Below are 24,438 nucleotides of genomic sequence, written 5' to 3'. Positions count from 1 at the left end.
CAGACTTACTCTTTGTAACAGTTGATCTCTCAAGAATGTGCGAAAGATACTGTCGGACATATCTGGAGATTTGTATAACACAACAATCTGCACTTCTTCATTACCCTGCACAATCTTCACAATTGTGAATTCAAAATTTTCTGAATTAAACGAGCAATATGAAGATATATTCAGTTCATTTCTGACATATACAGCTATTCCATGTGAAGGTCTTTGAGTTGGTGACTGTGATGACTGATCATTTCGTATCAGGTGAAAGCCATCTATATCATAATCAGCATCAGTATCAGAAAAGCACAACCGTGTTTCAGCAAGACCAAATATATGTGATGACATTAGACTGTGATCATATTTGACATCCTTGAAATTTTTATGTAGAGACCTGCAATTATTGAAAGCTACTTTTAATACTGAATCCACTGATTCTAAAGGAACATAGCACAACTCCAGTCTAGCACTATTTTGTAACCTGTCCATTTCTGTCTTTACTTTTGATCACTTGTAAAGCTTGTTCATTGAAATTCAGAATTTGTAGCTTATCTAACGATTTAACTCTACTCAATGCAACATAATGTAGGTGTGGAACCTTCCGTGTTTTCCGCTGAGACAGGTCAATTACAGCACTTTCTAACGTAGTACCTTGTGCTCTATGAACAGAACGCCCAGCAGATGGTTGCAAAGGAAATTGAATCCTTTCAAATGTCTTTTTGTTGTATGTAAAAGACCTTTCGATGTCAAATATTGGTGTCCAATTATGATTTATTTCTGTATGATAAAATCCTCGGTTTTTATATTTTATCCTCGTTTCATTTCCAGCATTTGCCTCATCAAACTGCACCCATATTACACTTGGTCGATTTGTCTCTACTTGCTTGTATTCTAGATGTTTTACAATACAAGAAGCTCCATTAGCTAATCCATCTTCAGTGTCTACATTAACTGTTAGATCATAAATCATTCCAACAACAACAAGTAACTGACAATGTAAATTTGCTGTTTTGTTTGGCTCTGTTGGCAATCTCTGTATGGCTTCTTTCTGTTTTTCATTTGATAGTTTTGGAAAAACAACAGAATCATGACATGGTATTAAAACTTTCTCTGTGTTTAAACTATCAATAATTTTTTCATTGAATATATGCATGTAATAATTTTCTGCAAACAAATGTGGTGAGTCCTTCTGGTAATTTTGTGCATCTGTGTTTATTTCACACTGTTTTAGAACAACTTTGTCATCATCTGTCAAACAATTGCTTCTTAGTCTGTTTAAAAGTTCTGCAAATTTCAAATCATCCTTTTGTCTCATAATTACTGTCAATTCATACATTGAAAAGTGTTCTTTCCACAGGTTTATTGAGAGAGCTGCTGCATCATGAGTTAAATCATTAAATATCCAATCACCACTCACAGGTTTCAATTGGAACAAGTCTCCAACAACAATTATACTTACACCACCAAATGGTGTTCTTGTTCCTTTCAATTCTTGCAGTCTCTGATTAATGAAGTTTAGCATTCCATTGCTTACCATTGATATTTCATCAATGATCACAACTGACAGGTTCTTATACTTTGATCTAAAAGTATTCAAAGCATCACATGTTAATGTTTGATTTGCTTGTTTGTATTTTTGTTTGAAGGCTGATGAAATGGTTGAACCATTGATATTAAATGCAGCTTTTCCAGTGTATGCACATAAAAGAACTCTTATGTCATCAGGATTCTCACCTTCTTTAAGATTAAGTATTCTGTATAAGGTCTAATATAATGCTTTAATAACTACACTTTTGCCAACACCAGCACCACCTGAGAGGAATGTATATAAAGGTGCATCTTTGGTTTTTACCCAATGGATCACATGATTGTAAAATTGTTTCTGCTTTATGTTTAGTGATTGCAATAAAGATCTATAGTCTTCGTCAGAAAGAACATTTTCATTTGTAACTATCTGTGGAACACTGACAGAACATCCAATTTCAATGCCAATATCATATTCCCTGTGCTCAACTGCTCTATCAGGATTGAAATACATAAATGTTTCTGACTCCACAGTTTCTTCTTCAGCAGTTTCGGCTTCTACTTGCTGAGTTCCAGGAGCAATTTCATCAAATGCATCATACTCTGCTTCTGCTAAATCTCTAGCAATTTCTAATTCTTCTGCATGGTGTTCATAATAAGAGCATTTCTGGTCAACTGTTTCTTTCAACGACTCATAGTGTTCTTTGTATGTATTGAAATTTGCTGGCAGCAAATCAGTTAATTCATTTCTCCACGGATGAAATAACAGAAGTTTTTCTCTGTAATGGTTTTCTTCATCTGTTTTGCGATTAAATCTTACATATCTAATTACTTTTGAGTTTTGACGACGTCTAATTTTGATTCCACTTTTTAAAGTTATAACTGTTTCAATTTCCTCTAATTCCTCATCATCTGTTATTTCCATATTGTCTTCATCATCATTTCTTTCATCAGAGTCTCCATTTCCATCGGGATAAATCACTTCAAACTGTGACACATAATCCGCTAAACAATAATGCTGCAATACTTTCGGCCTTTTTGAGTATCTTTTAATAACATTGTCCGACATTATATCTGTTGATTCAGCTGGCAAATTTTCAAGTATGGACACAGGTTTTAATAACTGCACCCTTTCATTTGGAGTAGATGTATTAATAAACACGACATCTCTTGTGCTTTTGGTTAAGGGCATTTGAAGGACCAAATAAACTGCCTCTTGAGCACTAACTTCAACGCTATTTGAAAACACATTTCCAATATGTCTCACTTGTCTTTTGATATCCAAGTTCCCATTCCTTGCTTCTTTGGCAGCTGCATGTAACAAATTACTCATACCTCTTTGAGACTTACTAATATATGACACTATATACATTGCACAAGCATAAGGATCTAGCACAAACTGTATGTCTACATTTGCCCTCCAACCTTTCAACACATGTTCATTATATAAATTCACACATATTTCACTTGGATTACGTTTCAAAAATACCTTTGGTGAATTCAATGAACTTCTAATACATTTGATGTAATCTTCCTCACTCATTTGTACAACATTTGTCAAAAAGTTGCCATATGACATACTGTATCCATCTTTCTCATCATTCATTTTTTTCTGTAATTGTTGATATAATTTATGGTACTTGTCTCTGTCAGTTTCAAGAGGGTTCAAAATCATAGTCCTGGGAAGAGGTGGTAGTGGATAACCAAGCGACAAATTCTATCTACTCTTTTCTACAAGTTCTAGAATGTTTGTGAGTTTGAATTTCTACAAGAGAACCAACAGCTGGACTATTGATAGAACATGTCAAAAACTGATCCACATATGCAATCAAATCATTAATGGAATCCACATTGTATTTTGGTGCATTCTTTACCCATACAATCATGTGAATGTGTGGAGACCCACGCTGCTGAAATTCAACTCTGTAAAAATAATCAGCAATTTCTCCAAGTGGTTTGTGTTCACTCTTAAAAAACTGTATTAATAAACTCTTGTACTCTGTGGTCAAAATATCTAGAACAAGTGACTGGATCTGACTGAATAAGTTTAATCTTTTGTTCCCATGAAATTCCTTCAATTTGCTCATCAGAATAGTTGACCTTATCATTTAAAGTAGCTAACATTTTCAAAAGATCAATCCATCTAGTGTCAGCAGAAGACAATGACATGAACCATGTTGGCATACCTAACTGTCTTAGCATTGCATATACATCTTTCTTTCGAGATTCCAAATAAGCAGGTGAGTTTCTAAGTTGTTTAAATAAATAGTAACCTTCATCATTTCTGACAATATTATCAATGTACTCAGAGTTTATAACGTGAGCTGCTGTCATTTTACTTGTACCTGTTCGACACCTTCTAACAGCAAGATTGGCTTTATCATTCAGCTGCTTCATTTGTATCTTTTTTAGTTTAAAGAATATATTTGGCACACAATTAGCAGCCCTTCTGTCTTGGCTTCTTAATTCCCATTTTGCAATGTCACTATAATTTACTGGCACAATTCTTGCTTCGTTTTCAGGACGCCTTTTACCACAAAATATGCTTGGGAAACAAAGATATTCCGAATCTGTGTCTTGAAATATGCTAAGTGGTTGTTGACCTTCCCCTGGTGCAAATGTAAATGTCATGTTTCGATTTTCCAGGTTGGCATCGTCTAGTAAAGTGTCAATATTTCCAACATTTTCCTGTGCGACTTCTTCTGCATCTGAATCATACAGCTCTTCACTATTACCTGTACCGTCTGAAGTTTGATATTTTGATTTTTATTCACATGTATAATGGTCAAGAATTTCACCAGAAACATTTTCAAAGTCCTTGACGTCAAAATTTGATGCATGATTTATTAATGTTTGAAAACAGGATCGCAATAAAGTGTTGTAATTTTGGTTGTTTTTATACTCCTCCAGAAGGTCAGCCATACAAGAGTCAAAGTCTTCATAACTGGTATTCTTTAAACTTTCCACTTGAGACTCCAAGAATTCATTCAAAATTTCATTAGTGTTTGCTGTTACGCTTTCGATCCAATGCTCATCAATTTCAACATTAGCATTTTTATAAAGATCACTGTTTTTCATTAACCAATGTAAAGCAACAAGTACTTTGTGGGGTCTTACATTTTCAGAAAAAGCACATGACTTGAAAGACATTTTTTTCTTCAGTTTTACTGGTACCGTAACATTTTCATCAAAAGGTCTTGGTAATGCATTTACAACAGGTTGAATATCAACTGGTACGTTTACAACATTTCCTTTAATTGACAACTGACGACCTCTTGGGAGTTCTCTTAATTGCACAAATGGTATACGTAAAGCAATTAAACGCTCTTCTAATGAGAAAAGTTCCAACTCCTTTGGCTTAACTGGCCACTTCATCCCATTTAAAACAGACAATTTCGGTACTTTACCACTGTTTATGCTAGATTTACATGTTCTACAAACCCATTCCTTGTTATCGACTGATATCACCCCTGTTACAAATTTTTCTTTCTCCTTGCAAATTAAATACTTTACTTCTGTTACACTGTGTTTGAACCATGTTTGATGACAGCAACTGCATATATATACAGGCCCAAGTGATATTCTTTCTTGAAAACGATCAATACAAGTGTCAATATCTTGTCTGCACCGTCTTCTCTTTTTTTGCAAGCATTCAGCTTCAGAGAATGAAGTATCTTTTCTCTTTAAAACTTTCCTTTTATTATCCATAACCTTTTCAGCATCTTTAAGCTTTGCATCTAATCTCCATTGCTGTTTTGCAATTCTTTCTCTTTCCAAATTATATGGATTTGATCTTGATTTTCTCTTTGACTTATTTTGTATTTCAAGTTCTCTTTGTTTAATGTCATCACTTGTTCGTTTCTCTCTTCTTTGCTTTGCTTCCCAAAGCTTAAATTCTTTAACTAATCTCGCCCTTCTTTTCAACATCTTCTCATTTTCTTTCTCTTTCTCTCTGAATTCTTCAGACTGTCTGGCATTGCGCATTGATTGAAGCGAGCGCTGTCTATCTTTCTTCTGATATTCTTCAGACTGTCTGGCATTGCGCTTTGACAGAAGCGAGCGCTGTCTATCTTTATTCTGATATTCTTCAGACTGTCTGGAATTGCGCATTGATTGAAGCGTGCGCTGTCTATCTTTCTTCTGATATTCTTCAGACTGTCTGGCATTGCGCTTTGATTGAAGCGAGCGCTGTCTATCTTTCTTCTGATATTCTTCAGACTGTCTGGCATTGCGCTTTGATTGAAGCGAGCGCTGTCTATCTTTCTTCTGATATTCTTCAGACTGTCTGGCATTGCGTTTTGATTGAAGAGTGTACTCTTTATCTTTATTTTTAAATTCATCACTTTGTCTTTTCTTCTGCATATAAGTTCTCATGTAAATTGTTCTTGAAGGCATCTTTTGCTTTTTTGTTTCCTTTAATTTACTTCTTTGCATTTGATCTTTGAAGTACTTGCCTATGAGTGTTACATCAGGATCACAGTTTGAATCTTGTGGCAATGTTTCTTTTTCACAAGCAGTACTATGATGACTAGGAGACTTCTTTTTCCTCTTATTTGTCACAGTTTTCCATTCATTTAAGCCAGGAGTGCCAGCAACAACACTGACTGATTCAACATTCTGTTCACTTAAACACATTGTTGGTTCACAATAAACATTGGCAAAACGTACAGGCAATAAGTCAAATTGCTGTGTTATGTCGATCAACATACTGTCATACAAGGCATACATGTATGTAACAAGATCTTGTAACTGATGAAACGAAATAAGTATTGATGTTCCATTTTCTGAGGACAACCCAGTTAAACCATGTGAATGTGAATCAAAAAAGAAATATTGGTCTTCCTTCTTAAACACAGCTGAACAAACTGATCCCATCATAAGTAGCAAGTAAGAGGACTTGGTAAATGCAGTATCCAATGACTGATAAAGAGAAGGCAAACTCATTGTAGCAAACTGCTGTGTGCAAACACCAGAGATGACCTCTAACTTGGTAACAGAAATCTGTTTATTCATGATAATAATATTGACTGGAAGTTCATCAAAATTTAACAGGAAATTCCTAAATCTGTTTGTTCTTTGGAGCTCTTGGACAGTTTTCTTATATAATGAATCCCCATCTAAAAGAACATTATCCAAGTCTTTGCTGCAATTCAACCTTGAATAATTAGCATGAATCAAGGAACACATAGCATTTAATGTGCACTGCCTGCCACGTGACTCTACACTGAAAATATTTTCACCTTGATGAAATGAGCCCAGGATAAATACATCAGAACCTGCTGGTCTTGAGAGTATATTGAAAACTGGTGCAGCAACATATGACGGTTCACAAACAGAGAAAACAGATGATTCTATTTCAGATGTAAACATAGTACAATCAAACTGGAGAGTTTTATCAGTTTCCTTTCTGGTTTCACAATGCAAGTCACTTGGTATGCCACTAGAAATATTTTGCATACAGCTTGTTAAATCATCAAGCATATCAGTTGGCAAATCATTCAGTAAATCATTTAGCAAGTCATCAAGCAAATCATCAATCAAATCATCAAGTTTATAATCAGTATCAATCAATCTATGATTCAGCGCAGATGGCCCAGAGGGCTCAGAGAGGTGGGCATCGACCCCCATCTGCTTTCCAGTGCCCTGCTCAAAATCAATATCAATCAATGCAAGTTCCAGCGCAGATGGCCCAGAGGGCTCAGAGAGGCAGGCATCGACCCCCATCTGCTTTCCAGTGCCCTGCACAGATAGACCAAAGAGCCTATCTGTACCCATACCAGATGGCCCAGACGCAGACGCGACATTAGGCACAGGCCACAGTGGACCTGTAGGGTCATCCCGACCCTCATCTGGTGTAGCTGCATCAGGATTGACACCACTCTTCTCAGAACCATTCAACTCAACCATAGACCTGAAAATGTAAAAAAAAGATGCATTTTGAGAAAGACTTCTCTGTCTGACTCAAATTGCTTTACAATGAAAAACAAAGAACAGGACACAGCTTAATTTTAAACTACAGCCTTCAATGAAATAACCCACCCCTTTCCCTATAGCTGTTTGTTCAAGATGTTTTTGCAAAGGTATAATTATCTTTTCAAATGGTGACAGGGTGCTGCAATCATAAATTAACAACATTAACATCTTGGCATTCCAACAAAATTACACAACACTTGTACATTCCAACAAAATTACACAACACTTGTAACTCTCAAAGTGAGTAATAAAGTTCAGACTAAATTGTTGAAGTAATTTTGCCATAAGTGAAATAAAGCTAACATACAACTGTAAGGACTTAATAGTTTTCAAAACATGTTGGTGTTCATTTACCTAACACCCATGTCAATCCCACTATCTGCTTCTCTTTTATCTCTCATTCGAGCAGTTTTAGCCTTCCTGGCTTGGCTACAGGACTTCTTCCTTAATTTTGGCATCCTAAGTACAAATGTAACAGTAAATATAGTAAAGACATTTTTTCAATTATACAAGTATTTATGAAGGTTTATGTAAGCTGGCAGAGAAATGTTTTAAACTTTATACAATAATTATTTATATGCTTGGAATCCAAAGGCCTCACACAAGAAAGGTTGGAACCTATATGACAAATTAGCCGAGTACTGAACCTTTACAGGAAAAGACAAAGTGTCATCTAGTCTATAAAAACTTGGTGTTCAGTAACAGTGACCTTGATCTTACCAACAGTTGAGGTCTTGCACTGTGTGTCTAAAGCAGATATCAACTATCATAAGACTAAATACAAGCTTTTACATGTTAAAATGACCAACATACCGACTTAACATTACCACACATTTTCTTCTGAGCACTGACCCTATTATTTAACATATATCAGAGAACTGGGAGTCAGGGAGTCATTGAATAGAAAAAATATTTCTGTTTGCATTCAAATTATATTACCTCACTCCTGAAAGTCCTCTATCTTATGCTCTCTCAATCAAACACTTGAAGTCCACAAACAGGTCACCTCCTCCAACACTAGAATTACTGTCACTATCAGTTTGTTTAATCACTAATTTCACTATATTAATCTGTCACTATCAGTTTTTTCAGTCACAATATATAACACAATAAATATAATGTACAAAAATAAATTGTCACAAAGAATTTCTTCAAAATGTTTTCAGATGGCTCAAGTTGATACTAGAAGAAAAAGAAAAGTTTGTTAGTCAATATAAGATTGATGACATGATACAAAAAGATGACCATAATGGTCCTGAATCACTCAGCTATCCACACATGATCAAGTTTTGAACTGAGCTCACAGATCAAGACAAATATTTTTAGCAACTTTCATCAAGATGGATTGAAGAATATGGCTTCTAGAGCGGTCACAAAGTCCATTTACAAGCTATGATTATACTGGAACTTACTTTTACAATGACAGGAAAATACTTTTTAATCTATAATATGTCTCAAAGTATATCAGTAGACTACTTTCAAAGAAATTTACGGATATGTAAGAAATAAAGCAAAACATAAAGTGATAACCATGTTCAACAAGGAAGTGTTCTCCCTGGAAGAGGCCCTTTTCAGCATTGGTAATTTTTAACAGAAATGTGTGTTTATTGTGTAAGGATCATGATCTGAATTTTTTCTTTTTATTTGAAAATTGTTAATACAAGAACAGATAGCAACAAAATTATTCAATCCACAGAATTTAGCAATCTTTTTTTACCAATGGCACTTATACTACCCGGTACGGCTGAAGCCTGCGATTGTATTATTAATATTGCAAGTCAATAATTTGAGAAATGGGTACAATTCTGTTTTTGCAGAATTTTAGCGCATTTCAAACATGATTTTTCAATGCAGAAATTGTAATAAATATTTTTTTTTTCTTCCTCGGACAGAGATCGGGTACGATCCACTCCAATTGAAGAATCCTGAAAAGATAAAAACATTATCAAGGTCAACATTCTGATCAATTTTCATAAAGATCCATTGAAAAGTATGACCTCTAAAGAGGTCACAAGGTTTTTCCATTTTTAGACCTAATGACCTAGTTTTTGACCGCACCTGACCCAGTTTCAAACTTGACCTAGATAACATCAAGGCGAACATTCTGACTAATTTTCATGAAGATCCATTGAAAGATATGGCCTCTAGGGAGGTCACAACGTTTTTTCCATTTTTAGACCGACTGACCTAGTTTTGGACTGCAGTTGACCCACTTTCGAACTTGACCTAGATATCATCAAGAGGAAGATTCAGACCAACTTTCATACAGATCCCATGAAAAATATCACCTCTAGTGAGGTCACAAGGTTTTTCTATTTTTAGACCTACTGACCTAGTTTTTAATTGCATGTGACCCAGTTTCAAACCTGACCTAGATATCATCAAGATGAACATTCATACCAATTTTCATACAGATCCCATGAAAAATATGGCCTCTAGAGAGGTCACAAGGTTTTTCTATTATCTGACCTACTGACCTAGTTTTTGAAGAAACGTAACCCAGTTTCGAACTTGACCTAGATATCATCAAGGTGAACGTTCTGACCAATTTTCATGAAGATCTTGTGAAATATATGGCCTCTAGAGAGGTCACAAGGTTTTTCTATTTTTAGACCTACTGACCTAGTTTTTGACCGCACGTTACCCAGTTTCGAACTTGACCTAGATATCATCAAGATGAACATTCAGACCAACTTTCATACAGATCCCATGAAAAATATGGCCTTTAGAGAGGTCACAAGGTTTTTCTATTATTTGACCTACTGACCTAGTTTTTGCGGGGCACGTGTCCCAGTTTCGAACTTGACCTAGATATCATCAAGGTGAACGTTCTGACCAATTTGCATGAAGATCTTGTGAAATATATGGCCTCTAGAGAGGTCACAAGGTTTTTCTATTTTTAGACCTACTGACCTAGTTTTTGATGGCACGTGACCCAGTTTCGAACTTGACCTAGATATCATCAAGGTGAACATTCTGACCAATTTTCATGAAGATCTTGTGAAATATATGGCCTCTAGGGAGGTCACAAGGTTTTTCTATTTTTAGACCTACTGACCTAGTTTTTGAAGGCACGTGACCCAGTTTTGAACTTGACCTAGATATCATCAAGATGAACATTCTGACCAACTTTCATAAAGATCCTATGAAAAATGTGACCTCTAGAGTGGTCACAAGCAAAAGTTTACGGACGGACGGACAGACGCACGGACGACGGACGCTGCGTGATCACAAAAGCTCACCTTGTCACTATGTGACAGGTGAGCTAAAAACAACCATCAAACTGAATAACACTACAAAAATAACGGATCGTAAAATTTCTGAAAGTGCAAAAAGATCGCTGAGATCGGACTCGTAACCGACTACAGTATTCTTGTGCTACAAATTAAAATATTTTTAAGATAATATTACATAATATTTTGATGATCAAACGTCGGTACATCACGGGTGACTTCCGCTGCAATTAACTCTTGGGGTGTCATAAAATATTTGAAAGCCGCGGTCCTTCTGTTTTGATTAATACTTCCCATTATGTAAGGCCATAAATTCCAAGCCATTGTATACACAAATTGTTGTTTAGGGGAAATCTGCATGTATCACGCGTGACCTTCATTCTCGACTTTCCAGTAGACCATAATCCTTTGCGGCATTAGTGACTTCCGGTTTACTTCCGCCATTTACAATCGACAAATTGATCGTACAAAATATACCACAATAAAATAGCTAAACAAGGCCATACGTATTGATAAGGTAAGTTTTTAACGCTTGTTTACAAAAGAACACATTAAAACTGAATAATTGAGTTCATAACTTATTGTTGATAGATGTATCGGAACTGCAAAACTGACTTTGAGCGTTGTCAGCCGAAGAGGTACCAGCGGGTGGGGTAATTATATAATAAAATATTTATAGCTTGTCCATACATATGATTATTGTCGACATCAGTCAGTTTGACTTTGAAATTATTTTTGACTTCTCATGCAGTACATTCTCTATATTAGAAAGTAGTGTTTGGCAGATTTAGGGTCTACTAAGCTAAGGGCCTAGCAGTGGTCCTGCAGTTTAGACTTTTGTAGATCTATATTTGTACTGTAATCCTGTTGCCAAGGTGTGGTTATAGGCCCAAGCCACTGATGTATTGTTTTGGTAGGAAGAATATTTTTTTGGAAGGAGCATATGATTTAGATTTTTAAAAAATGGCTGAAACATTGTCAAGGGCCAAGTGAGAAAATGTGCAGTCAGACAGGATTTTGGACACGGGGGGCCTTTGAAACTCTCTTTGATGTACACAATCCTTCCAGTTTCGTTATATAAGTCCTATACCATGGCATATAAAAAGAGTTTGTGATAAGTAGTAAGTTAAACATGTATTTGGCCGGTGTCCGGCTAGTTTTATACAATTACTAGATGTTGTAACCTAATTTATATTTGATTTATACAATTGGTCGAATTAATTTTCAGATAGATGGACCATCCTACTAAGCCACGCTCACCCCGAATAGCCGGTGGATACAAAGGATCTGTAGGAGCCTACTGTTGTGTGCCTGGCTGTACAAATGCTCAAGGTCGTTGTAACAGAATGGGGATGAAATTGTCATTCTACAGCTTCCCCAAAGACGTCAAGCAGAGAAAATTATGGCTCAGTATGATAAGACGTGATGTAATTGATGACAACGGCAAGACGGTACCCTTTGAACCAAAGTCTCATTCCAGAGTGTGCTCAGCCCATTTTGTTGGAGGTACATTTAACTTTTTCTAAGACATATATTATACATCAGAAATTAAGCATATGGGCTGTCATTAATTAGTATGATTTGGACCATAATTTAAGTAAATTTGGTAAAAGCGAGATTCAGTCATTTATGTCAATATAATAACTTTCACTGTATCATCAAACTGGCCTGTGATACAATACATGTACTGACAGGCTAATGTATTGTGATACAAAGAATAATATTGATTTTTCGTTACACCCAAAGTAATTGTTCAATGTATATTAACTTAATAAAGCAAATGTGTTGAAAAATGTATTATTGACCGACAATACAGTTTAAGTAAAAACATGACATGCCCGCACCCACCACCACACAAAGTATCGATAGAGCTTTAATCTGGTCCGTCATACAGAATTAGCCCTGAAATATCATTGTTAAACATTTTTAAAACTAGAATGTGTCTGTAGGACACAGGGTGTGCCCCCCACAGGTACATTAGTCACAAATAAGGGGCAATAATTCAAATGTTTGCAGTCTTAATGGGGTATAGCCTCAACAAACATTTTATGAAAAGGGTTCATTATTCTAGGCCCTATACTTTTTGAGCTATGAGCATCACAAACAAAAAATCCACTATTCTGGCTATTTCAAGGGCCATAACTCTGTAATAAGAGTAAGATTCTCAAGAAGAATGCCAAGTGTGCAAGGCCACATCATGATAAAGACTCCTGCAAGGTTTCCTGAACTTACATCTAATACTTTTTGAGCTAGGCACATAATTAGGTGAAAAAGTGCATTTTTTTACTATTTCAGGGGCCATAACTTTAAAAATAGGGGTGGAACCTGCCAAAAAATTAGAGGTGTGCAAGTTTATATCATGATAAAGACTTATGCAATTTTTCAACCATTTATATTAAATACTTTTTGAGCTAGGCGCGTCACAAGGTGAAAATGTGCATTTTTGACTATTTCAGGGGCCATAACTCTAAAAATAGGGGGCACAGCCAGACGAAAAATAGGAGGTACGCAAGTTCATATCTTGATATAGACTCATGCAAGGTTTCATCAATTTATATGAAATACTTTTTTAGCTAGGGGTGTCACAAGGTGAAAATGTGCATTTTTGACTATTTCAGGGGCCATAACTCTAAAAATAGGGGGCAGACCCAAAGAAAAACAGGAAGTGCGCAAGTTCTTATCATGATTAATACACATGCAAGGTTTCATGAATCTATATCAAATACTTTTTCAGCTAGGCGCGTCACACGGTGAAAATGTGCATTTTTGACTATTTCAGGGGCCATAACTCTAAAAATAGGGGGCGGAGCCAGACGAAAAATAGGAGGTGCGCAAGTTCATATCATGATAAAGACTCATGCAAGGTTTCATCAATTTATATGAAATACTTTTTGAGCTAGGCGTGTCACAAGGTGAAAATGTGCATTTTTGACTATTTCAGGGGCCATAACTCTGAAAATAGGGGGCAGACCCAAATGAAAAATAGGAGGTGCGCAAGTTCATATCATGATTAATAAACATGCAAGGTTTCATGAATCTATATCAAATAGTTTTTGAGCTAGGCGTGTCACAAGGTGAAAATATGCATTTTTGACTATTTCAGGGGCCATAACTCTAAAAATAGTGGGCGGAGCCAGATGAAAAATAGGAGGTGCGCAAGTTCATATCATGATAAAGACTCATGCAAGGTTTCATCAATTTATATGAAATACTTTTTGAGCTAGGAGTGTCACAAGGTGAAAATGTGCATTTTTGACTATTTCAGGGGCCATAACTCTAAAAATAGGGGGCGGAGCCAGACGAAAAATAGGAGGTGCGCAAGTTCATATCATGATAAAGACTCATGCAAGGTTTCATGAATTTATATCAAATACTTTTTGAGCTAGGAGTGTCACGAACTTCGGACGGACGGACGGACGGACAGACGGACGGACGCACGGACAAGACCAAATCTATATGCCCCCACCACTCATGGGGGGGCACAAAAAGTACATTGTCTGAACAGCAATGTTTAGGACATGACAGAATGAACCGGGTATCTATTTTAATGTCATACTAGATATTAAGCTGTTCTCAGTTACTCGCTTGACTTTTGTCATTTCTGTGTTATTCACCTTTTTCAAGACAAGTGGTAACTTTTCTATGCATTTATATTACTTTTGTTATTTTTTTATGCATTTTTACTTCAGGTTCTAGATCTAGCAGTCCTCTTAGTGCAGCAAATGTTCCAAATATCTTCCCCAGAAACAGTACATTGAAGCGTCAAACTAAAAGAGCACAGGCAGCAGGTATGTAAATTTCTTTTTGTATTGGTTTCTAATTAGTGTTACAAACACAACACTTGTATCATACATATCATATAACAGACATGGAGCCCTCTTGTGGAAATGAAAACATTGTCATCCTAATGGCTGTTAAATGCTGTTTTCTTTCCTAACGACCGGCAATCAAGGTACTTTCAGTAGCAGACTTCATTACAAACTTACTGACTTTATCGTTTGCAAGCAGTGTGACAATAAGTCATATTTTGGTGTACTTTATTCTAAATATAACACGACCTGCAAATCTGAGACATTTTGATAATGTTCTGTTGATGTGATTTAGCGGAAATATACTGCGGGTCTATGTGCTGGTCGAAGAACCATATGACGGTAAAGTACGACTCGTGATGTTTATTGTTTGAGAGCGATTACCGGTTTTGCAAATATAAAACCGGTTTCACCCAGTAATCAAATCGGATCCGATTAACCGGATAATCATCCCAGTCCTACTTTATACGATTAAAATCTAAAAACGTTTGTAATGCTTTTACTCCAGGTAAACTGTCTTGATTATAAATATTTATGTTTTGAAGTCATAATTCATAAGTCAGGTGCCTTCAAAAATTTGAAAAATTATGAAATAGTACCATTAATTTTCTGCTTGTTACAACTGCTTTTAATAAACTGTTGCTTTTATTTTCAGGTGAGGATACACCAAAAACACCGAAATCAAACAAAAGGAAAAGGGCTTCAGAGACAGATATGTCTGATATGGCTGGTCGGCCAAAAGTGAAACGCCATCTAAATTTTCCGGAATCAGTTTGGGAAACAACAGACCATGATTATGTTAAGTCTAGCAATACTCGTGTTGAAAATGTGCAGAGTGAGTCAAAATTGTATGACTTAGAAAAGGAAAACGAGGAACTCAAGTCTAAACAATTACGTTTGGAAAATATAAAGGATAATGACGAGAAGTTTCAGTTTTATACAAATCTCCCAAATTATGCAGTTTTCGCAGCACTCTGTAACTATCTGAAATCAAGAACTAAATCAACAGGTGTCAATTACTGGAGAGGGAAGTCAACCGGCACTTCTACAGAATCACCAGTCTCCAGTAAAGGTCCGGAAAGGAAATTTACCGTAGAAGAAGAAATCTTCATTGTGTTAGTTAAGTTGAAGACCGGAAACTTTAATGAAGACTTAGCTCAGACTTTTGATACAAGTCAAGCTCACATTTCAAGATTATTCACCACATGGATAAATGTTCTCTGTACAGAGTTAAAGTTACTGTTTGAAATGCAGAGTAATGAGGCAGAAAAAGCTGAGTGTTACAGTAGTTTCAATGACTTGAAAATTGTGATAGACTGTACGGAACTAATGGTGCAACGAGCATCAAACCTGGACTCGAGAAAGAAAACATTTTCAAATTACAAGCACCACGACACGGTGAAGTTTTTAGTGGGTCTGTCACCAAATTTAGCAGTTAATTATGTTTCTAAAGCATGGGGTGGCAGGTCATCGGACAAACATATTACCCTTAATAGTGAAGCACTTATGAATGGACTGTCAGCAGGCGAGACAGTTATGGCTGATCGCGGCTTCACAATCAATAGTGATTTGAAGAAAAAAGGGGTAAAACTGTTGATTCCAGAGTTTAAAGGACGCGATCGACCACAGATCAGTAAGAATGAAGCAAATAGATCGGAATTTATATCAAAGGCGAGAATTCATGTTGAACGCATTATTCAAAGAATCAAAACGTTCTATCATTTGGAGAGAATAATTCGATTAAATATGCAGGATTTGGTTGAGCAGATCTTTACTGTATGCGCATACCTCACTAACTTCCAGCTGCCGATAATTCGTCGTTGACTTGCATCAATGTTGATTTCTTGGAAATTGATACCATGTTAGTAATTGACAATTAGAAAACATGCATTGTGTAGTTGATCAGATGTTTGGATAGTTATTTACTACTTTGCATATTTCAGACAAAACATATGAAATTAAATCGCATTTACTACTGATTACATCGTTTCATTTCATTTGCAGTATTGTGTACTGAAAATTCCAGAAGTGTAATGATTTAAACATTTTTAGCTCCACTTTTCGCAGTGAATGTCAACCAGTGCAGATCATGATCAGACTGCACTGATGTGCAGGCTTATCATATCATGATCTGCACCGGTTGCAAAGGCAGAATTTACCATGTTCAGCATAATAAGTGTTTTGCTTGTTGCGCATGTTCCAATGAATGAGGATTTTTTTCTACAATGTAGAGTTTGATTAAAGCCAAATTTTATCGAAAGTTTCAAAAAAACTGAGAGAATTCAGCAAAAAGAAACAGACTGGATTTTGAATGTATAATATATGAAAAAAATTGACTTACGCAATTTTTCATAAAGTGGAGTCTATGTACCTGAATAGAATTTTTTCCACCATGTAGATTTTAATGAAACTTTGCACATTCATGAATAAATATATGGTCTATAACTGTGTGGAATAAAATATATAGATTAATGTGTTTTTTTTCCGAGATATTTGACCATACAATGATTTAATTTCTGTATGCCAAATCCAGGCTTTATTGTATGATTTTACACTATAACTTCCAGTTTACCAAACAAGCAGAACTACCTTAACCCTTAGCCTGGTAAATTTCTAAAATGGACTGGTCCATCATTTATTCTGGGCAATACCATTTATTATTCGAGGGGGTGTTCACTGAAAATTTTCTGACTGAATAGCGAACAGTGCAGACCATGATCAGACTGCACGAATGTGCAGGCTGATCTTGGTCTGCACTGGTCGCGAAGGTAGAATCACTTGCCGCCATCAGGCTATGGGTTAAATAAGCATTTGTTTGCCAGTAACAATTCCCAGTGTAGAAATTTTACCACGACTTCTAATTATTAACGGTTGCCCCTAATCCGAAACCAGTTGAAAATACACTGAATTTATCATACTACTTTTCCTCTTTCGTAACTAAATTGATAGAAACAAGTGAAGAAAAACTCGGTTTAGAATCACATTTCCTTTATTAAAATAAATATGGAATTGACATGCATTAATACTAAAGAAGTGACTATTGTGGCAATAATAGTAGTTGCATGTCATAAACATGCTGGTTATGTGTAAGATATCTTTAATTACACATAGTCCAAGCTAAACATATACAATAGTGAAATGACATGCATTAATGCTATTAATAAATAAATGCTGGGTATGCATAAGAAACATTTAAATACAAACAGTCGAATATAAACATCTGAAAGACAAAGGTATGTGGAAATTATCTTTAAACATAGTCAATTATGTACATATTATGACCATATAGAATAGTGAAATGACCTGCATTAGTGCTAAAGAAGTGAGTAGTGTGACAATAGTCATAGTTGCATATCATTAACATCCAATGCTGATTAGGCATAAGATACCTTTAAATATAAATAGTCAAAAATAAACATTTGAAAGACATTTAGGTATGCTAAAAACATCTGTTAACAGTTCAAGTATGTACATATAAAAAATCATGTACCGGTATATATTTTTTCTGAATTGTAATGGTAACTTTGAAGTTGCAAGACAATTACCAATTACAGATTACTTCCAATTAAAATAGGATTAAGACAAAACATTGTAAATGATATGGCATGCTATGTATGTACATAATGTAACTGAGATATTTTACAAGGTATCAGAACTTTCATGCACTGGAAATGACAAGAACCTGTATTTTGAGTAAATAACACTTTCAACATTCACTGAATTTACTAAACTGACAACTCCAGATTAAAGTTTGGACACAATAGGATGTATATATGTGGTTACTTGCAAATAATATCATAGTACTGCATCAAGTCCTATTAAATTAAAAGATTTTAGGAAAGGCAATGGCTGTTTACTTTGTTAAAAATGTCTTTACAATTTCTATATACTAGAAAAAAATAAAGTTGATGCTATGGAATTACATTGAAATGGAAAAAAACACCACTTTCTTATGATGCTCAGTGCTGAAATGAAAAGAACTGTTTATCTTGATATAAAGAACATGGTAGTGTTCCTGCTTATTTCATTTTTATATCTTTAATCTGCTTTATCCTTGATACACTGGGAATAATATTTTACCAGGAACATTTTTAATGCTACTTTATTTAGAAATGACTACTGAGCAGTCTGTAAAAAAGTCTTCATTGTAATTAACATTTAGAACCATCATGTCACGTGTTGTCCAAACAACAAAATTGCAGCGTTTGATGTTACCAATCCCCATCAATCCTTGGACTTGCGCAAAGTAGCCATCAGAAGAATTTTCTTTTAACTGAAATTGACCGTTCACTTTCTCAAGGAACTTGATTTTTCCTTGTGCAACACCTTCTGTAACAGTCATCATTCTTGCACCAAAAGGGCACTTAATTTCAACAAGAATGCTTCCATGACAACTGCAAGTAACAATTCCATCAGGACTTCCTCTTATAAAATGGCAGTCCTTATACACCATTAATCCCTGTTCCTGTAACTTAAAGTCTTTGTGAGACTGAGCAACCTTGTTTATGTATGCCTGCCTTGCTTTGTTTTCATGTTTTCTGCCCCATTTGACTGCTGGTACATTCTTAAGTTTATCAGAGCTTTTTTCACACATGTCTTTCACCATAGAGTCACAGTTTCTTTTCTTTTCAATCACTTTTATTACACTTGAAAATTTTGTCCCTGTAATTGTCCCTAACCTTTGTTCATGTCACTCTGGGTTTTCTGCCTGACCCTTGGTTAGGTTATTGACTTGATCAATGTCAATACCCATATTGGTTGCTTTTGTATACACCTCTTCACTGGCTTTGCTGTAGCCTTCGTCTGTTATACTATCAAACTTTTTTGGCACTAGTTGTGTCATTACTACAGGGGTAGTTTTTATTTCCACTTCTTTTGCTGGAGCGATAGCTGCACCGTCATATCTTAGTGTATTCGGCAATTGTTCGTTAATATTTGGAGGCGGTATCACAGTATTTTCAGGTTTAAATCTATCACAATTAAGAATGTGGATTGCAGGACAGTACTGACCAATATGGTGTGTTGCTGCAATTAGATTAGCTCTTAATTCAACGACATCATCATACGAGGGAGGAGCTGTATTTATCACTTTCTGACCATAGTCATCAACTGTTCTTCTCATAGGAGGATCAGATTTTCTAATATTTAAATCTTGAAAGACCGTTGGTTCGGCTTTACATCCTTTGGGATCAGCCCATTTACACAAAACATCTGTGCATGAAGGGCCCTCTGACACTCCTGTTGCTTGCAATTCAGCAAGTTTGAACAACACTGCACCCACGTGTCCGCATCTTTCACTGTTCCCTACAGTACATGTACAGAAACCACCGTAAGGTTCTCCTAGATACCTGTCTATAATAACAAACACAACTTTCACCTCGTCCGGATTTGTTGATTGTGACGGGTTGCACTGTGCTCTTATTAATAAGAATGTTTCCGAACTGTTATTATCATTAAACAACACTGAATGCACAAACTGCTGTAATGCAAATGGCCTTGATATCTTATATGTTCTAGCATCACTGGCACTCAGAACTTCAGTATTAATTAGATACTTTTTCACAGCAGATTCCTCAATATCTGGTACAGATGATAAGTCTTTTTTCCATTCATTAAGCCGGCACATGTAAGCTGGGGTAATACCTGCTAATTCCTGTCTCTGACTGTCAGTTAGATATTTGGTAGCATCACTCCTATTTGTAACCTGCTGTACATGACCTGTCGTTGAAATTCCTAGACAATGACACAACAATACAATACGGGCCTTCTTTGGTAATTTCACATCTATGTTGTAGTACTGACATAGCTTTTTCAGTCTATCAGCTTTCAAGCCAGCAACACTGTTGTAATCTCTGATGTCTGTTAAGTCTCTATTCTGAAAGAAGAATTAAAAACATTTTGTGTAACAGGTCATACTGTGTGTGGTATTTTTTTTACCCTTTACTCCATATAGATACAAAAGCAATGATTATTGATAACCATAAACTCAATAGCATTATCTGTACACTCTCTCTATTACAGGTTATTGAAGAAAAATGCAATTTAAACATGTTACTGAGATCAACATGACTCATGTTACATGAGTATATCATTACTTATGTAAACCATTAAAGCCTAAAACTAAATAAACAAACATTTGGGCCGTGCCATGAGAAAACCAACATAGTGAGTTTACGACCAGCAAAGATCCAGACTAGCTTGTGCAGCCGCGCAGTCTGGCCAGGATTCATGCTGTTCGATTTTAAAGCCTACTGCAATTAGAGAAAACGTTAGCGAACGAGCATGGATCCTGACCAGACTGCGCGAATGCACAGGCTGGTTGGATCCATACTGGTCACAAACCCACTATGTTGGTTTTCTCATGGCACGGCCCAAATGTTTGTTTGCAGTATCTGGACATACCCTAGAGTTTTGGCACAACCCTTTATGTTTTATAAAGGCCTTGGAATTTTTTTTTTTTAACTTTTTAACAAAACGTTGCAAAACTGCACTTAATTCTTATGCTTTAAACATTGCAAGTGACCTTATAAATCAACTTAGTGATGCTCTGATGCTCTAAAGGCATAACCCTCTTAATTTATATTCACTAAAAAAAGAATTCTGAACAGTCTCCCTTAAAAGAAATTTTTTTTTTATCCAACCCAGGTATCCTAATTTTGTTGAGTTTGTTACCAAAAACAAGTATTTCGTTTTACTCTATATACATATGCGCAATTTTATTAACTGAAGGTAAATGAAAGACTAGAAAGGATTAAATTCAGGGTTTTTCAAAATGAAGAATATCATCTAACTAATCAATCCCAAAATCTACACTTGCAACAGACTTATGTAATAAAATTAATGAATTACATAATGTATAGATAAGAATCACTAATCAAAGACACTTTCTATGAAAACTTTGTTGATCCAAATCATCAAAAAAGATGCAAACAACACCCTAATTGCTTTGTTTTTGACAGATGTACACAATAAACACACTTCCTAGGGGTCCAGATCAATTAGCATAAATTCCATAATGTTGACAAGTGATCTATGGATTTTAAATGGTTGCTATGGTAACAATACCTTTCATTACACTGACCTAATCACTTTTCCACTTGGCACAGTTAAAATGTTAGAATTTGTCACCTGTGCACTTTTCGTTCCATCAATAGCTCTTTTATCATATATAAACTCAATGTGATTTTCAGAAAATATCAACTAAGTTAAAAGTGAAAATTACCTATAAATTTCAATGGTAATGACAAATTTTTCTGAAATTGATCTTTTATTCACAGTTTAAAATTCACAAATATGCTTTTGTGGGCTTCATTGGTGATTATTTATTGTTATTTTGCATTTAAACTATCAGTGTTGTAAAATGGTATGGGTATATATTTATATATTGAATAATGTCAAGAGGAATTAAAATGAGAATCTATTAGGTAAAGGGTGAAGAATACATGTATGTGATTCTGTCAATCAATTATTAACCAGTTCATTTTCGCATCTACATTTTACAGAACATTCAATATCGACGCACAAATTTGGTCGAAAGACATCTAGTCGATTACGACAGTTTGTTGAATAAGACATCAGTTCAGATATGATACTTTGTCAATGACCGAAAATATTTTTTTAAGTCAACGACACTTCATCAACACAAAATACAATCCTCATATTTCAATTACAATATAATTAAAGATACATAACTTAAGTTGACCTTCACTTATAAGAAATAAGAGTAATTTTATTAATTAATGAAAGAATGAACTCTTGCTGTGGTTCCGTCTAAAGTATTATGTTCTGTCGCAGTACAAATTTATGCAAGTTTAACTTTAGTTGAACCTCTGACAGGATAGTGTCTAACTGTCTTGTATTCGAATGCCTATCCTGTCTTATTGTTGGTATAAACTGGACACATACCTTGCCCTCTTAGGGTTTTTTAGGGGTCTGTTAATCAATTGTTCATAACATATGTCACAGGTATTTTTTTTACCGGTGACAAGTATTGTGTAAGTACTTCAATCAATAAATTTGTTAACAGATTGGCATGCATATACTTACAATGTTCAGTGCTGATTTTGACATGTCTAGTAGTTTTACTTCAACAAGAATTGAAATACATCATATCTACACATCGAAATGGAATTTAGCTTGATATAAATTCGAGCTTCCCATTCAGAGTACAGTATATCTGAAAAAGAAAAGGCGGTTCAAATAAAGATGAAACAACAACAAGTACATAATTGTATAACTATATCATATATTGTGTCACTTGACACTAAATGGTAATGCTGCAATAAACCGATTAAACTACAATATCAACAATTTGGACTCAATTACCAATTAAAACAGCTCCTTTTCAGTACTAATACATGCTGTTTCTTGAAGCTGGGGGAAACATTTAGACATACATTTACTCATCAGAAGACAAAATGTTCCTTCAAATTTCAGTTTGACCAAGTCACTGCACAACCAACATTGAAATCATATCCTTTACTAAGGCCTTACCCTATTTTTAAACAGCCTTAATTTACTGAGGGCCTACAGTCTGAAATAAGGTAACTTAAACTGTTTAAGTCTTAGTAATGCATTAATTCCTAACACAAAATAAGTAACTGAAGGTGACATATCTATAGAAAAGGCTAATAAACAAAAGAAAATGATCCTGTACAGCATACACATTTTTTTACACTGAGTGTTTGCTTTAACACCACTTACACATAAAATGACATTTAATTTACCCCACCCATCTTCCTGCCAGTCGTCGTAATTTTTAAGAGGAAGATTTTCACATATAAACATGTTAAACAACAAAGATTTTATATCAGATAAATGACAACGACATATATTAATGAACTATAGCAATTTAACTTACCTGGCGATATACTAGATCATATTATAAGTAGTTTCTCGTAATATTTTGTAATCAGCTGATCAGCTGTCAAATCTAAACCGGAAGTCATCATGCCGCAAAGGATTATGGGTAACTGGAATAAGGCGAATGACCTAACACATTTAAAAATACTTTGATGTTAAATGATTGTTATTTTTAGAACGAGGAAAGCCCGCGAACCGCCAGTTGCAAGCAGTTTTCTCAGTAATTTTCCATGACGTAGCATCGTGCACATGTAGGAAAAAACCCCGGTGTCTTTCTTTGCAAAGTACTCGATAAATTTCAATAGTAACCACATGATCTTGTACGTAAATAATGATGACGAAATCCCATATTTTGAGTTAGTAAACATCCGGAATTTGTTTCTTTAGGAAAAGAATGAAAATAAAGCGATTGATTATGAGACACGGGATAAAACGATTCTGTTCAAATGGCCGTTAATCGGTATAATATGTTTCTATCGGGGAACCGATAGACACGGGTCAATACGTTTCTGTTTGGTAATCGATAGATACGGTGATAAACATATCGATGTGGGAAAGGGATAAAGGGCAATAGATTTATATCAAAAAGAGAGAACCTTAAAAATAATAGATCATTTTTGTATGTTATATGTATATGACGTGATCATGTTTTCAAATCAAATGACTCAACCAAAGATCAATAAAATAAACGAAACTGATATTTACACCCTTTTAATATATATCTAGGAATTGTAATAGGTTTCCCAGCACTTCTCCTATACATTTGTTTGATAAATTTATATTTCTTATACATTAATGTGTTATTGCACTGCATTCAATTGGTTCTATGAAGTGTACAGTCAAGTGTTATTACTGGCCAATCCAGTTTTTAACAGAATTAAGCAATGCAAGGGTCACAATTAAGGTGTACGGACACTTAATAGAAAACTGGCGCAGAAAAAATCATGCTAGTCGCAAAATGGCGCATTCAAAGAGTCCTCCTTCTTTGCTCTGTAAAGCTTTTTCTCTTTCCTTTTTTACATTTTTTTTTTTGCTAAAATAAAAGAACA

General features: G+C 35.2%; 4 protein-coding genes across 4 annotated transcripts; 1 reads left to right on the top strand and 3 right to left on the bottom strand.

The window, feature by feature from the left end:
- Positions 1-457: 457 nt before the first annotated feature.
- Positions 458-1,525, bottom strand: LOC128554361 (uncharacterized). Its single transcript, XM_053535646.1, has one exon. The coding sequence runs from the start codon at positions 1,523-1,525 to the stop codon at positions 458-460; it is 1,068 nt and encodes a 355-aa protein (XP_053391621.1).
- A 2,753-nt stretch (positions 1,526-4,278) lies between these two features.
- Positions 4,279-9,316, bottom strand: LOC128554360 (uncharacterized). The gene is made up of 2 exons (XM_053535645.1): positions 8,425-9,316; positions 4,279-7,944 (listed from the first exon to the last, which is right to left on the bottom strand). The coding sequence occupies exon 2, from the start codon at positions 7,417-7,419 to the stop codon at positions 4,279-4,281; it is 3,141 nt and encodes a 1,046-aa protein (XP_053391620.1). The 5' UTR covers positions 7,420-7,944; positions 8,425-9,316.
- Positions 9,317-10,665: 1,349 nt separating this feature from the next.
- LOC123552549 (uncharacterized) lies at positions 10,666-16,366 on the top strand. Its single transcript, XM_053535643.1, has 4 exons — positions 10,666-11,235; positions 11,947-12,224; positions 14,408-14,506; positions 15,183-16,366. Exons 2-4 carry the CDS (start codon positions 11,951-11,953, stop codon positions 16,349-16,351), a joined length of 1,542 nt encoding a protein of 513 aa, XP_053391618.1. The 5' UTR covers positions 10,666-11,235; positions 11,947-11,950; the 3' UTR covers positions 16,352-16,366.
- A 2,292-nt stretch (positions 16,367-18,658) lies between these two features.
- LOC123552538 (uncharacterized) lies at positions 18,659-24,419 on the bottom strand. Its single transcript, XM_053535644.1, has 3 exons — positions 23,388-24,419; positions 22,574-22,703; positions 18,659-20,402 (listed from the first exon to the last, which is right to left on the bottom strand). The coding sequence occupies exons 2-3, from the start codon at positions 22,595-22,597 to the stop codon at positions 19,218-19,220; spliced, it is 1,209 nt and encodes a 402-aa protein (XP_053391619.1). The 5' UTR covers positions 22,598-22,703; positions 23,388-24,419; the 3' UTR covers positions 18,659-19,217.
- Positions 24,420-24,438: the final 19 nt, after the last annotated feature.

Source organism: Mercenaria mercenaria, unplaced genomic scaffold (assembly GCF_021730395.1).
Source record: "Mercenaria mercenaria strain notata unplaced genomic scaffold, MADL_Memer_1 contig_4970, whole genome shotgun sequence".
Lineage (NCBI taxonomy): Eukaryota > Metazoa > Mollusca > Bivalvia > Venerida > Veneridae > Mercenaria > Mercenaria mercenaria.
Note: the sequence above shows the minus strand (reverse complement) of the source record. Positions and strands in the feature narration are given on the sequence as shown.